General features: G+C 50.5%; 1 protein-coding gene across 2 annotated transcripts in view; it reads right to left on the bottom strand.

Annotated features, from left to right (window-relative positions):
- Positions 1-15266, bottom strand: part of LOC138784383 (b(0,+)-type amino acid transporter 1-like) — a 59547-nt gene that overhangs the window by 19488 nt on the left and 24793 nt on the right. Inside the window, exon 1 of one of the 2 annotated variants that reach the window (XM_069959925.1) lies at positions 1119-1620. The exons of the other annotated variant lie outside the window; for it this stretch is intronic. Within the exon in view, the coding sequence (XP_069816026.1) occupies positions 1119-1620 (502 nt within the window). Of the gene's footprint in view, positions 1-1118; positions 1621-15266 lie in introns of those variants that run through there. 2 annotated transcript variants of the gene reach the window in all.

Below are 15266 nucleotides of genomic sequence, written 5' to 3'. Positions count from 1 at the left end.
GCATCATTGGGGAACAGCTGCTGAAGACTGGGGGACCTCAGATGGAGTGGCCTGCATATTTCCAAGACCTAATTCCCATAAAAAAATGGGATCAGCTGAGCTGTGGTGTAGAGGCTCCTAACTCTGTACCGCAGTACCTCAATGACCTGAGGGCTACCCTTCAAGTGGGGTTCCATGTCTCAGCAGTGGGCTGCGTCTCATTAACCCTTTAAACACTGTGATCTATAGCGATCATGGCGTTTAAGGTACTCAGTGACAGAACAAGCTTTTGTCACTAAGTGATCGGGTCGCGATCGCATGTACCGACGGGCGGGGGTAGAACTCTTACCTCCGTCCTGTTGGTTTGGCAACTCAGGCTCTGTGCATAGATTGCCGATAACACTGATCTATGCTATACTATGGCATAGCATAGATCAGTACATGCAATCTAATGATTGCATGTTTTACAGTGAAAAAAAGTTAAAAAAAAGTGCAATAGAAAAAAGTTTTTAAAAGTATTAAAAAAAAACCTTATAAACCCCCCTCCCAATAAAAGATAAAAAATGAACATATTATATATCGTAGCATGCGGAATTGTGAGATCTATCAAAATAAAACATTATTGTTCCCGTTTGGTGAACTTTGTAAACAGACAAAGACACACCAGGATTGCTGATTTTATTAACTATATATCAAAAAAAACTTTATAATAATTTATCAAAATTTTTAAACCAATATGATATTAATAGAAACTAGAGATCATAGCGCAAAAAATGACACCCCAACCAGCCCTGTAGGTGGAAAAATGAAAGCACTATAGCTCTTAGAAGGTGAGGAGGAACATTGCAATAATTTGACCCGGACATCTGGGCATCAATGGGCTTTCTTGAAGGGGTTAATATTTATAGATAAATATTTACACACAATGGCAAGAATTTTTGAATGTGCATTCAGCCAATATGGAACAAAACTAGCTTTATGTTGTTCCATATTAGTCACCATTTCCCTATCATAGTTCCACAGTGGTTGGGTTGTTGTTGGGCTTTCCCAGGAGGAGGAAATTTTATCAGGCTTTATTCTTTGGTTATGTTGATACTGAATTAGGTATATTTTATAAACTAGTAACTCAAGATACATACCAGCCATATAGTTGAGGTAGGCCCATCCTCCATATGCGTACAGGCCTTGAAAGAAAGACTCTGCAATCTGCGCTGCATTGGGGACTTCTGAATTAAATGCGTCCTGAAATGGCTCCAACGCCTTAGTGTTACGGCCAAACTCAATCATTCCATACACAATAATAAGAGTCAAAGACATCATTTTCAGCACTGTGAATATATTCTGTACCCAGGTCGCCATCTTGATACTTTTTGAATTTATGACACCTAGAACCCAAAGAATCCCAAGAGCTAATATTTTTTTGAGGAAGTCCGGTGGCGGGCAACCGACATAAAATGGCCGACTGATATATTCGGCAAAGGTCAGGGCTCGTGCGGCATTGGATGCAGGTCTTATAAACAATGTTAGTGTCCAGGTGGTGATAAAAGCCGGTAGAGATCCGAGTCCTCGCTTAATGTGGTAGTATTCCCCTCCAGCAAATGGCAATGCTGTGCCCAGCTCTGCATAACAGAGAGAGCCCATCATACATATCACACCGCAGGCAGCCCATATGCATAGTGCCACACCGACATTGAGCTGACAATACTCCAATACTCCTTTAGGAGAAACAAATATTCCAGCACCTATGATGCTACCGACAAGGAAGCACACACTGTCAAAAAAGCCCAAACGCCTCTTCAGACAAACTCTTCCATCGTCTTCTTTTAGCTTTTTCTTCTTGGAGGAAATCTCCATTTTCAGGGCACTGAGCGTAGTGCTTGCTAATACCCTCTGCGGAAAGCCACTTCAAAGGGACGCTGCTTGATCGTTAAATAACAGTTCATCATCTACTAATCTGTTAAACATATAGGAATGAGTGCGGTAAAAATTGTTGTTGGTGTTCATAGGTTACCGGGTCACTCTCATGGGTGACTAAAGTTAATTCATCGGTGGTAAATGTATAACTAAGACACCTTAAGTGTGTCAGACTGTAGCATGTTCTCATAGCAACTGTAGAACATTTTATTTTATACATTTCTGGAATTAATATAAAAAATTACAGTGAAGCTTTGTTTGTTAATCTACAAAACATGGTGACAATAAATTCTGATTTATGTTTTCTCAGCTAAAGTCTTGCAAATGACAACTTGGTTAATGATTTGTATACACTTCGGAGAGTTTAAAGGGAATCTGTCATTTGGTTTATGCTGCCTTAAATGAGGGCACAATAAACTAGTGACAGAAATGCTGATCAGATTGTTGTATTATTTACATCATTGTGTTCAGCCGTTCTCCTGATATGAAAGAGAATGGGCTTTGTGCTGCGCCGGCGCCCTCCACCCTCCAGATGTTGTTTGACAGTTATCTGCCTATATATTCAGAATAGAAAACTGATAATCAGCAGTTGATGAGTGTACAGGTGCTCATAAATATCCAGGACTACTGAGCACACATGCATATTGCAGAGACCAGAGTCGTCATTTTTTCAGGAGGATATCTCTGAATCAGCTGTACAGAACAATGTAAGTGATACATCACTCTGTTCAGCTTCTCTGTCGCTAGTTTATGCTACCCTCAGATAGGGCAGCATAAACCTGCTGACAGAGTCTCTTTAAAGGGTAATGTTTAACTTGTGTAATGGTCGACATCTGAGTTTGCAATTGGAGAGACAAGGTAGGATTTGTATTACTTTTATACTCCGTGGACCACATTAAAGGGGTATTCCCAAAGACACCAATTGAAAAATTTGGATCTCAATGCAAAATCTGTACCAGGGTTTAGTAACAATGAAGCATCCATTACAGTACTGGTCTATTCCTAAGAAATAGAGGTTTAGGGGGGTTGGTGTTATTACTCCTTATAGAACCTGACGGTGAATGCCTCGCTGGATGAGATACACAGCAACATTGGCTTTATTTGCAAAAGGAGCTTACTCTGAATGTTAAAATGAACTTAAAGTGGCACTATAAGCAGGTTCTGCCGAGAGAACTGCTGATATGCCGCAAGAGCCCTTTACCTGAAGAGCATTTGGGGTGTCGCCTGGGTCTGGGAGCACCACTCCGTCCCGCCAAGTCTGCCCCCTCCTGTGCCGCCCCCTCCAGTCCATTTAAGCCAGCATAGCCTCCTCCCGTCCCGCCCAGTCTGCCCCATCTGTCCCGTACCCCCGCCCCCTCCTCTCCAGTCTAGCTTGCCCAGGCAACATCCTCCTGTCCCACTCAGCCTGCCCCCTCCCATGCCGTATGACAGCCGTTCAGCACTCCAGGACATTAGGGTATTCATTGCTATAGTTTACATATAGCAGCAGTGTGATCAGCGCTGGGAGCCTGGGCTGAGCTGGATGGTAAAGCTCAGCCCAGGCTCCCAGCCCCCGATAGCGTTCTTGCTACTGTATATGCAAAATATAGCAGTGAGCAGCATACTTTCCTGGGCTCCTGAACGGCATTAAAGCGTCAGAAGTGTCCCCCGCAGTGTGACAATGAGCAGCCTATTGTCCTCGGGTCCTGAACGTCTGTCATACGGCATTGGAGGGGGCGGGCTGAGTGGGACAGGAGGATGCTGCCTGAGTGAGCTAGACTGGGGGGGAGGGTGAGGGGGTACGGGCAGGGCCGCCATCAGGAATTTCGGGGCCCCATACAACCAAAGTGTCTGGGCCCCCCACATTAATAAAAAAAAAAATAGTGTGTTCGCCCCACGCCTTGCTGGGAGGTATAATTTGGTTCCGATCAATTCTAGAGAACTGGATCATATACCCCATTTTCCCTAGTGGCTTAAAATGTAACCTCTGTTATACAGTTATAAAATTGTAGAAACTAAATGTGAACAAGGTGCAATTTAAATGTCACCATACAGACACTTACTTGTATAGCTGCCTCTTGTGCTCTGTATGCAGTGCATTATACTCACCCTTGCAACGTACAATTTATAGCGTGTCTACAAGCCCAGCGGAGCTCATTATGATGGAGACTAAAACTTATACAAGAGTGGGGTAGGGGTTCCCCTGTATTCAGAATGCTGTTGAGTACTAGGCAATGCCCCGTCTGGGGTTATTGAATTTCGAGGGTCTGGGGGGCTGTTTGATTTGTATATGTTCACCAATATGCTCACTAACATAGAATATGTTGATAAGGCTCATATAATGAGGCTGTTCCATGTTAGTGAGCATATACAAATCACCCCCCCCAGGCAGACTAGTTTAGCTCACCCAAGCCAGTGATAGCGAATACATGGCGGTGAGAACGCTTTCTAGGAGATCCTGTTTGTGCAGCAGAGGTGTCTTTATCCTGCTGCATAGACCCTCGAAATTCAATAATCCCAGACGGGGCATTGCCTAGCACTCAACAGCATTCTGAATACAGGGGAACCCCTACCCCACTCTTGTATAAGTTTTAGTCTCCATCATAATGAGCCCCGCTGGGCTTGTAGACAAGCTATAAATTGTACGTTGCAAGGGTGAATATAATGCACTGCATACAGAGCACAAGAGGCAGCTATACAAGTAAGTGTCTATTTGAATTGCACCTTATTCACATTTAGGTTCTACAATTCTATAACTGTATAACAGAGGTTACATTTTAAGCCACTGGGGAAAATGGGATATATGAGCCAGTTCTCTAGAATTGATCTCACACACAGACACCAGCACACATGTATACAGACATACAGACACCAGGGCACAATAAAGTTTGAACTTCTGCAACCTGGAGAAATCACCTGATATCACCTGCAGTCCTATGTAACACCACATAACACAGTGGTATCTCTGAGTACAGATAATGTAGTAGATTTCACCTGCAGTCCTATGTAACAGCACAGATAACACAGTGATATCTCTGAGTACAGATAATGTAGTAGCGTCACCTGCAGTCCTATGTAACACAACAGATAACACAGTGATATCTCTGAGTACAGATAATGTAGTAGCTGTCACCTCGGGGCGCCCCTACTAAATGATGTTCTACAAAATAAGAAAAGTGTCATACAGTGACTCACAGGTGACGTCTTCTTTGATCTGAGGCGTCACTTTCCCTTTTCCTCTCCATCCGGCCCAGACCTCCAGGATGATACCTTCCAGATATGTTTCATCTTTTCAGAACCTGCGAGACAAACAATTTAGGCTCCGCACATTTCTAGCAACTTCCTTCCCTTTCTCCCTCCTGTAGGCTCCCATAGTAACTGCGTTGTTTGGTGTTATGTGCAGTAAAGCGAGTAGGAATGTGGGATGCCCCCTGTATGTAGGATCCCCTGCTGTGCCCCCTGTATGTAGGATTCCCTGCTGTGCCCCCTGTATGTAGGATTCCCTGCTGTGCCCCCTGTATGTAGGATCCCCTGCTGTGCCCCCTGTATGTAGGATTCCCTGCTGTGCCCCCATGAGCTAATAATGCCCCTAGAGGTGGCCCCCATGAACTAATAATGCCCCCAGAGGTGGCCCCCATGAACTAATAATGCCCCCAGAGGTACCCCCATGAGCTAATAATGCCCCCAGAGGTGCCCTCATGAACTAATAATGCCCCCAGAGGTGGCCCCCATAAACTAATAATGCCCCCAGAGATGCCCCCATGAACTAATAATGCCCCCAGAGGTGCCCCCATATACTAATAATGCCCCCAGAGGTGCCCCCATGAGCTAATAATGCCCCCAGAGGTGCCCCCATATACTAATAATGCCCCCAGAGGTGCCCCCATATACTAATAATGCCCCCAGAGGTGCCCCCATACACTAATAATGCCCCCAGAGGTGCCCCCATACACTAATAATGCCCCCAGAGGTGCCCCTATACACTAATAATGCCCCCAGAGGTGCCCCCATACACTAATAATGCCCCCAGAGGTGCCCCCAATGAGATAATAATGCCCCCAGAGGTGCCCCCAGGAGCTAATAATGCCCCCAGAGGTGCCCCCATATCCTAATAATGCCCCCAGAGGTGCCCCCATATACTAATAATGCCCCCAGAGGTGTCCCCATATACTAATAATGCCCCCAAAGGTGCCCCCCATGAACTAATAATGCCCCCAGAGGTGCCCCCATACACTAATAATGCCCCCAGAGGTGCCCCCATATACTAATAATGCCCCCAGAGGTGCCCCCCAAGAGCTAATAATGCCCCCAGAGGTGCCCCCATACACTAATAATGCCCCCGGAGGTGCCCCCATACACTAATAATGCCCCCAGAGGTGCCCCCATACACTAATAATGCCCCCAGAGGTGCCCCCATATACTAATAATGCCCCCAGAGGTGCCCCCATGAGATAATAATGCCCCCAGAGGTGGCCCCCATGAACTAATAATGCCCCCAGAGGTACCCCCATGAGCTAATAATGCCCCCAGAGGTGCCCTCATGAACTAATAATGCCCCCAGAGGTGGCCCCCATAAACTAATAATGCCCCCAGAGATGCCCCCATGAACTAATAATGCCCCAGAGGTGCCCCCATATACTAATAATGCCCCCAGAGGTGCCCCCATACACTAATAATGCCCCCAGAGGTGCCCCCATATACTAATAATGCCCCCAGAGGTGCCCCATATACTAATAATGCCCCCAGAGGTGCCCCCATACACTAATAATGCCCCCAGAGGTGCCCCCATACACTAATAATGCCCCCAGAGGTGCCCCCATACACTAATAATGCCCCCAGAGGTGCCCCCAATGAGATAATAATGCCCCCAGAGGTGCCCCCATGAGCTAATAATGCCCCCAGAGGTGCCCCCATATACTAATAATGCCCCCAGAGGTGCCCCCATATACTAATAATGCCCCCAGAGGTGTCCCCATATACTAATAATGCCCCCAAAGGTGCCCCCCATGAACTAATAATGCCCCCAGAGGTGCCCCCATATACTAATAATGCCCCCAGAGGTGCCCCCATATACTAATAATGCCCCCAGAGGTGCCCCCCAAGAACTAATAATGCCCCCAGAGGTGCCCCCATACACTAATAATGCCCCCGGAGGTGCCCCCATACACTAATAATGCCCCCAGAGGTGCCCCCATACACTAATAATGCCCCCAGAGGTGCCCCCATATACTAATAATGCCCCAGAGGTGCCCCCATGAGATAATAATGCCCCCAGAGGTGGCCCCCATGAACTAATAATGCCCCCAGAGGTACCCCCATGAGCTAATAATGCCCCCAGAGGTGCCCTCATGAACTAATAATGCCCCCAGAGGTGGCCCCCATAAACTAATAATGCCCCCAGAGATGCCCCCATGAACTAATAATGCCCCCAGAGGTGCCCCCATATACTAATAATGCCCCCAGAGGTGCCCCCATGAGCTAATAATGCCCCCAGAGGTGCCCCCATATACTAATAATGCCCCCAGAGGTGCCCCCATATACTAATAATGCCCCCAGAGGTGCCCCCATACACTAATAATGCCCCCAGAGGTGCCCCAATACACTAATAATGCCCCCAGAGGTGCCCCCATACACTAATAATGCCCCCAGAGGTGCCCCCATACACTAATAATGCCCCCAGAGGTGCCCCCAATGAGATAATAATGCCCCCAGAGGTGCCCCCATGAGCTAATAATGCCCCCAGAGGTGCCCCCATACACTAATAATGCCCCCAGAGGTGCCCCCATATACTAATAATGCCCCCAGAGGTGTCCCCATATACTAATAATGCCCCCAAAGGTGCCCCCCATGAACTAATAATGCCCCCAGAGGTGCCCCCATATACTAATAATGCCCCCAGAGGTGCCCCCATATACTAATAATGCCCCCAGAGGTGTCCCCATATACTAATAATGCCCCCAAAGGTGCCCCCTATGAACTAATAATGCCCCCAGAGGTGCCCCCATATACTAATAATGCCCCCAGAGGTGCCCCCATATACTAATAATGCCCCCAGAGGTGCCCCCCAAGAACTAATAATGCCCCCAGAGGTGCCCCCATACACTAATAATGCCCCCGGAGGTGCCCCCATACACTAATAATGCCCCCAGAGGTGCCCCCATACACTAATAATGCCCCCAGAGGTGCCCCCATATACTAATAATGCCCCCAGAGGTGCCCCCATGAGATAATAATGCCCCCAGAGGTGCCCCCACATACTAATAATGCCCCCAGAGGTGCCCCCATACACTAATAATGCCCCAAGAGGTGCCCCCATACACTAATAATGCCCCCAGAGGTGCCCCCATACACTAATAATGCCCCCAGAGGTGCCCCCAATGAGATAATAATGCCCCCAGAGGTGCCCCCAATGAGATAATAATGCCCCCAGAGGTGCCCCCATGAGCTAATAATGCCCCCAGAGGTGCCCCCATATACTAATAATGCCCCCAGAGGTGCCCCCATATACTAATAATGCACCCAGAGGTGCCCCCATATACTAATAATGCCCCCAGAGGTGCCCCCCATGAACTAATAATGCCCCCAGAGGTGCCCCCATATACTAATAACGCCCCCAGAGGTGCCCCCCATGAACTAATAATGCCCCCAGAGGTGCCCCCATATACTAATAATGCCCCCAGAGGTGCCCCCATATACTAATAATGCCCCCAGAGGTGCCCCCCAAGAACTAATAATGCCCCCAGAGGTGCCCCCATATACTAATAATGCCCCCGGAGGTGCCCCCATATACTAATAATGCCCCCGGAGGTGCCCCCATATACTAATAATGCCCCCAGAGGTGCCCCCATACACTAATAATGCCCCCAGAGGTGCCCCCATACACTAATAATGCCCCCAGAGGTGCCCCCATACACTAATAATGCCCCCAGAGGTGCCCCCATGAGATAATAATGCCCCCAGAGGTGCCCCCATATACTAATAATGCCCCCAGAGGTGCCCCCATATACTAATAATGCCCCCAGAGGTGCCCCCATATACTAATAATGCCCCCAGAGGTGCCCCCCATGAACTAATAATGCCCCCAGAGGTGCCCCCCCATGAACTAATAACGCCCCCAGAGGTGCCCCCATATGCGCCCCCATATAGTAATAATGCCCCCAGAGGTGCCCCCATACACTAATAATGCCCCCAGAGGTGCCCCCCATGAACTAATAATGCCCCCAGAGGTGCCCCTAAAAAAACAAACATCCTACTCACCTAATCCGCGCTGTGCAGGCAGCAGCTCTTCCTCCTCTTCGGGCTCCATCTTGCGAGCCGCAGGGACGGGACTTCCGGCAGGCGTGATGACGTCACATGATCACGCCTGCCGGAGAGGTCACGGCCCGGCCTCCCATAGGCTGCTGGTATGAAGTGCCGGCAGCCAGGCCTGTATTTAGAGTTTATGCTGCCCTAGGCACTTTGCACGCTGAGGCGCCCCCCCCCCCCCCATTGCTGTACATGCATGGTATATATCCTGGCACTTGGGTGTCGCTCTGCTTGATGCCCGCTGTTCTCATCAAACAAATGTGATGGAGGAAGGAAGGAGGCCGGGGACATCTTAGTTTGGGGGCCACTTCTGTCCAGTGTCGGACTGGGGGACCACCAATATAGAACCAGTGAGACACGACATGCTGACCCCGCTCCTTTCCTGAATTCATCTGTATTTGTGACAAATCCCTACATTTATACAGCTCTCAGGGTATGCTGGGAGTTGTAGTCTCTGAGAGGACAACCCTGTAATAAATCACTGTGTGCAGAGTCTCCTGGTGGCTGCAATCTGTGGGTGACAACCATCAGCCCTGAAGATCCAGCAATACATCTGTCTACACTGTACTACAACTCCCAGCATACTCTGAGGGCTGCAGACTGTCAGTACATGCTGGGAGTTGTAGTGCCTGCAGCTGTTGTAGTTGGGTCCTATACACTGGATGCTTTGTGGCATATAAGAATACAAAGATCTGTGGGGGCTCAGTGCAGGGAAGTGACCCCAGAACATCACTAATAGGGGATAGAACAAAACATCTACCACTATCCCCTATTAGTGATGTTCTGGGGTCACGTCCCTGCACTGAGCCCCCACAGATCTATGTATTCTTATATGCTACAAAGCATCCAGTGTATAATGCACCTAGGACCCAACTACAACAGCTGCAGGCACTACAACTCCCAGCATTTACTGACAGTCTGCAGCCCTCAGGATATGCTGGGAGTTGTAGTGCCTGCGGCTGTTGTAGTTGGGTCCTAGTTTAAAAGTTTGCGCTAGTGTACTGTAGTGACCGCGGGGCTGTGTCAGTACACTACCGCAAACAATACACTGACCCATTTAGACCCCAATGGTACACAGGCTCTGCACACTATAGAAGTGATTACAGTGCAGTTACTAATGACTCACAGGTGACGTCTTCTCCGATTGCCGTCGCTTCTTGCTTTCTTCTCCATCTGGCGCAGCAATCAAGAAGACTTCTCCGACCACAACTAGTCTGCAAGCAGGCAGCTGGGGGTGACTGGGGAAGGGAGGCAGCTGGGGGTGGCAGGGGAAGCCGCTGGGGTGAAGGGGAGAAGCTAGGGTGACAGGGGGAAGGAGAGCAGCTGGGGTGACGGGGAGGGGGAGCAGCTAGGGGTGGCAGGGGGAGAATCCGGGGAGGCAGAGGGAGCAGCTGGGGGCAGGAGGAGGAGCAGATGGGGGCAGGGGGAGCAGCTGGGGTGAGAGGGGCAGGGGTAGTAGATGGGGGCAGGGGGAGCAGCTGGGGTGAGAGGGGCAGGGGAAGCAGCTGGGGGGGCAGAGGGAGCAATGTGGGGCAGAGGGATCAGCTCGGGGGCAGCAGCTGGGGTGGCATGGGGAGTAGATGGGGGGCAGGAGGAGCAGCTGGGGTGGCAGGCAGGGGGAGCAGATAGGGGGCAGCTAGGGTGGCAGGGAGAAGATTGGGCAGCTGGGGTGGCAGGGGGAGAAGATGGGGGACAGGCGGAGGAGCAGATGGGGCAGGGGGAGAAGATGGGGGGCAGGAGGTGCAGCTGGGGGGCAGGAGGAGCAGCTGGGGGGCATGGAGAGCAGCTGGGGGTGCTGGTGGAGAGGCTAGGGGGTGCAGGAGGAGAGGCTGGGGGGTGCTGACAGAGAGGCTGGGGGGTGCTGACAGAGAGGCTGGGGGGTGCTGACAGAGAGGCTGGGGGGTGCTGACAGAGAGGCTGGGGGGTGCAGGAGGGTAGGCTAGGGGGAGAGGTTGTGGGGTGCAGGAGGAGAGGCTGGGGGGTGCTGACAGAGAGGCTGGGGGGTGCTTACAGAGAGGCTGGGGGGTGCTGACGGAAAGGCTGGGGGTGCAGGAGGGTAGGCTAGGGGGAGAGGTTGTGGGGTGCAGGAGGAGAGGCTTTGGGGTGCAGGAGGAGAGGCTGTGGGGTGCAGGAGGAGAGGCTGTGGGGTGCAGGAGGAGAGGCTGTGGGGTGCAGGAGGAGAGGCTGCGGGGTGCAGGAGGAGAGGCTGGAGGAGAGGCTGGCGGTGCAGGAGAAGAGACTGGGAGAGAGGCTGGGGGGTGCAGGAGAAGAGGCTGTGGGAGAGGCTGTGGGGTGCAGGAAGAGAGGCTGAGGGGTGCAGAAGAGGCTGGGTGAGGCTGTGGGGTGCAGGAGGAGAGGCTGGGGGGTGCAGGAGAAGAGGCTGGGGGAGAGGCTGTGGGGTGCAGGAGGAGAGGCTGGGGGTGCAGGAGGAGAGGCTGGGGGGTGCAGGAGGAGAGGCTGGGGGAGAGGCTAGGGGGTGCAGGAGGAGAGGCTGGGGGTTGCAGGAGAAGAGGCTGGGGGGTGCAGGAGGAGAGGCTGTGGGGTGCAGGAGGAGAGGCTGTGGGGTGCAGGAGGAGAGGCGGGGGGGGGTACAAGAGGAGAGGCTGGAGGGGGTACAGGAGGAGAGGCTGGAGGGGGTACAGGAGAGGGGGTACAGGAGGAGAGGCTGGAAGGGGGTACAGGAGGAGAGGCTGGAAGGGGGGTGCAGGAGGAGAGGCTGGAGGGGGGGTAGAGGAGGAGAGGCTGGGGAAGAGGCTGTGGGGTGCAGGGGGTGAGGCTGAGGGGTACAGGAGGAGAGGCTGTGGTGTGCAGGAGGAGAGGCTGTGGGGTGCAGGAGGAGAGGCTAGAGGAGGTACAGGAGGAGAGGCTGGGGGTGCAGGAGGAGAGGCAGGGGGGTACAAGAGGAGAGGCTGGAGGGGGTACAGGAGGGGGGGTACAGGAGGAGAGGCTGGAGGGGGGTTACAGGAGGAGAGGCTGGAGGGGGGTACAGGAGGAGAGGCTGGAGGGGGGGTACAGGAGGAGAGGCTGGAGGGGGGTACAGGAGGAGAGGCTGGAGGGGGGTACAGGAGGAGAGGCTGGAGGGGGGGTAGAGGAGGAGAGGCTGGAGGAGGGGTAGAGGAGGAGAGGCTGGAGGGGGGTACAGGAGGAGAGGCTGGAGGGGGGGTACAGGAGGAGAGGCTGGAGGGGGGGTACAGGAGGAGAGGCTGGAGGGGGGTACAGGAGGAGAGGCTGGAGGGGGGGTACAAGAGGAGAGGCTGGAGGGGGGGTAGAGGAGGAGAGGCTGGAGGAGGGGTACAGGAGGAGAGGCTGGAGGGGGGTACAGGAGGAGAGGCTGGAGGGGGGGTACAGGAGGAGAGGCTGGAGGGGGGGTAGAGGAGGAGAGGCTGGAGGAGGGGTACAGGAGGAGAGGCTGGAGGGGGGTACAGGAGGAGAGGCTGGGGGAAGAGGGAGCGGCCGGGGGAGCAGAGGCAGGTGAGGCAGGCTTGGCAGGTCCCCCCTTCCCATGCAGCTTTGGTCTGGTGAGCTTCCGACACACGCTGCCTCTATCACTGGCCGGAAGCTCACAGCTGCAGCCCCGCGGTCCAGGAACTTCTCTCCTGCTCGGCGCGATGACGTCACGTGCGCCGCTGCAGAGCAGGAGAGAAGGACCGCAGGGCTGCAGCTGTGAGCTTCCGGCCAGTGATAGAGGCAGCGTGTGTCGGAAGCTCACCAGACCGAAGCGGCACAAAGGGGGGCGGGGGGCGGGGGCGGCGGTCCGGGCCCCATAGGGCAGTACCGGTTGTACTGCCCTATCGGTGGCCCTGGGTACGGGACAGATGGAGGCGGACTGGGCGGGACGGGAGCAGGCTATGCTGGCTGAAATGGACTGGAGGGGGTGGACTGGGCGGGACGGAGTGGTGCTCCCCAACACAGGCGACGCCCCAAATGCTCTTCAGCCCCTAATTTGCATAGGGGCAATTAGCGATTTTAGGAAGATTGCAGAGGCGCAGAGGAGCGGTTCTAAGTGCTATCAACTTCTTAGGTAAAGGGCTCTTGCGGCATATCAGCAGGTTCTCTCGGCAGAACCTGCTGATAGTGCCGCTTTAAAGGGATCCCGTCAACATGAAAATGCTACCTAAGTTAACATATATGTAAATATCTTTATGGGGAAAAAATTTGTATAACTTGTAGTTTAGTGATTAAAATCTCTTTTCTTTCCATACTCAAGAGTCTGCTCCATTGAGTGACACCGACCACTGGACTCCATAACTCAGAATGATCAGAGATTTTAATCCCTTCATGACCGAGGTCAAATTAATGCAATGATTCAGCCATAGCGCTTTTATTTTTCCACCTACAGGGCTGGTTGGGGTGTCGTTTTTTGTGCCATGATCTCTAGTTTTTATTAATATAATATTGGTATAAAAAAATTTTTTGGATCTCTTTTTATTATTGTTTTCTGAAACATAATTTAAAAAATCATCAATCCTGGTGTTTTTTTTTCCGTTTACACCGTTCACCGTACGGGAACAATAAAGTAATATTTTAATAGATCGGACGATTCTGCACTCTACGATATGTAATATGTTTATTTATTCTTTACATATTTTTATTTTTATAATGGGCACGGAGGTATTTTGAACTTTTATTGGGGGGGTTAAGTTTTTTTTATACATTTAAAAACTTTTTTTATTACACTTTTTTTTAAATCTTTTATTAACTGTAAAACATGCAATCATTAGATTGCATATACTAATCTATGCTATGCCATAGCATAGCATTGATCAGTGCTATCGGCGATCTGCACAGATGGACGATCCAACAGAATTGAGGTAAGTGGCTTTCCCCCGCCCGTAGATACAAGCTACAGGGGTCCCGATCAATCATTGACAGGTGGTTGTCCTGTCCCTGCCTATCTTAACCGCTGCGATCGCTATAGATTGCGGTGTTTAAGAGGTTAATGACAGGCAGCTGGGGGATTGCAGCTGCCTGTCATTATCACTCTCACTGCAGTGGTTCCACACACATCAAAAGCCCCTGAAGTCAGGAATGTATATATGCTCCTTCTGCACACGTGGGCATGTGCAGCAGGAACGTATATATACTAATGGCTGACGTGAACGGGTTAATAAACATGTTACAACTTATACGGTATGTTTTCCTTCAAAGACATATATCAATCTGCTCAGTTTTCCTGCACTATAACAGGATGTCAATAAATTAGATTAGACAGACAGATAGAATTGTCTTGGTGACAGGTTTCCTTAAATGTATATAAGAAAAATATAAAATGTATGATATTTTTTTTTAAAAAAGACAACATAGCATGCCAGCAGTCCCTGGGTTTCTTGGAGTAAATTTTGCTGCCTTCTGCCTTCTGACCTTTGCCTTTAGAGGCTCATAAAGTGGATATTGGGTAACATAGCTGACAGTTGAACAAATGTTTGACTGAAAGCTATCTAATATATATGGCCAGAGTCATTTACCTTCTCAAGACCTTGCTATCAAGGTAGAAGGTATTCAGGAGTAGAAATAGCGCCACTCTTGAACATGGGCCTTGAGTGGTATTCCAACTCAAAGATCTCTATAGATCACTACAGAGAGTTGTAAAATGACCTGTTAATAGCCAATTCTGTAAAAAAAAAAGATGTCATCCACTATATCTAGATTTAAGAAAGTTTTGTCCTTATCATAGATGGGGATTCTTTCCTATGGAATTCTTGCGGATTAACATACAGCTTATTTCACCGCTCGCCCTCGCACACTCCGGCTTGACTCTCCGCTCGTCTCATAGACTCAAGTTTACACTCAGGCGGATTCTGCCATCCGCCCCTAGAATTGAAATGGGATGGCGAGTCAAGCGGGAGCACGTGGGGGGCGAGTGGCGTAATCCACTGAAAGTTATCCGCAAGAATTCCGTAATGTGAACGCACACTATGAGCAGGACATTATAGAACTCAACTGAGAATGTGATGACTAATGTGTTGGACAAATTTTGAAGGGGAAAGTGTGACTTTTTTGAAGCATGTTACATGGAATTTGTACTAAATTACTGGAAGTGAGTCATTGATTTATTGGACTGATCTAAAAATGACAGTGTCTTGGCAATA

This window comes from Dendropsophus ebraccatus, chromosome 2 (assembly GCF_027789765.1).
Source record: "Dendropsophus ebraccatus isolate aDenEbr1 chromosome 2, aDenEbr1.pat, whole genome shotgun sequence".
In the NCBI taxonomy this organism is placed as follows: domain Eukaryota; kingdom Metazoa; phylum Chordata; class Amphibia; order Anura; family Hylidae; genus Dendropsophus; species Dendropsophus ebraccatus.
The sequence above is the reverse complement of the archived record's forward strand: the minus strand, read 5'-3'. Positions and strand labels throughout refer to the sequence as shown.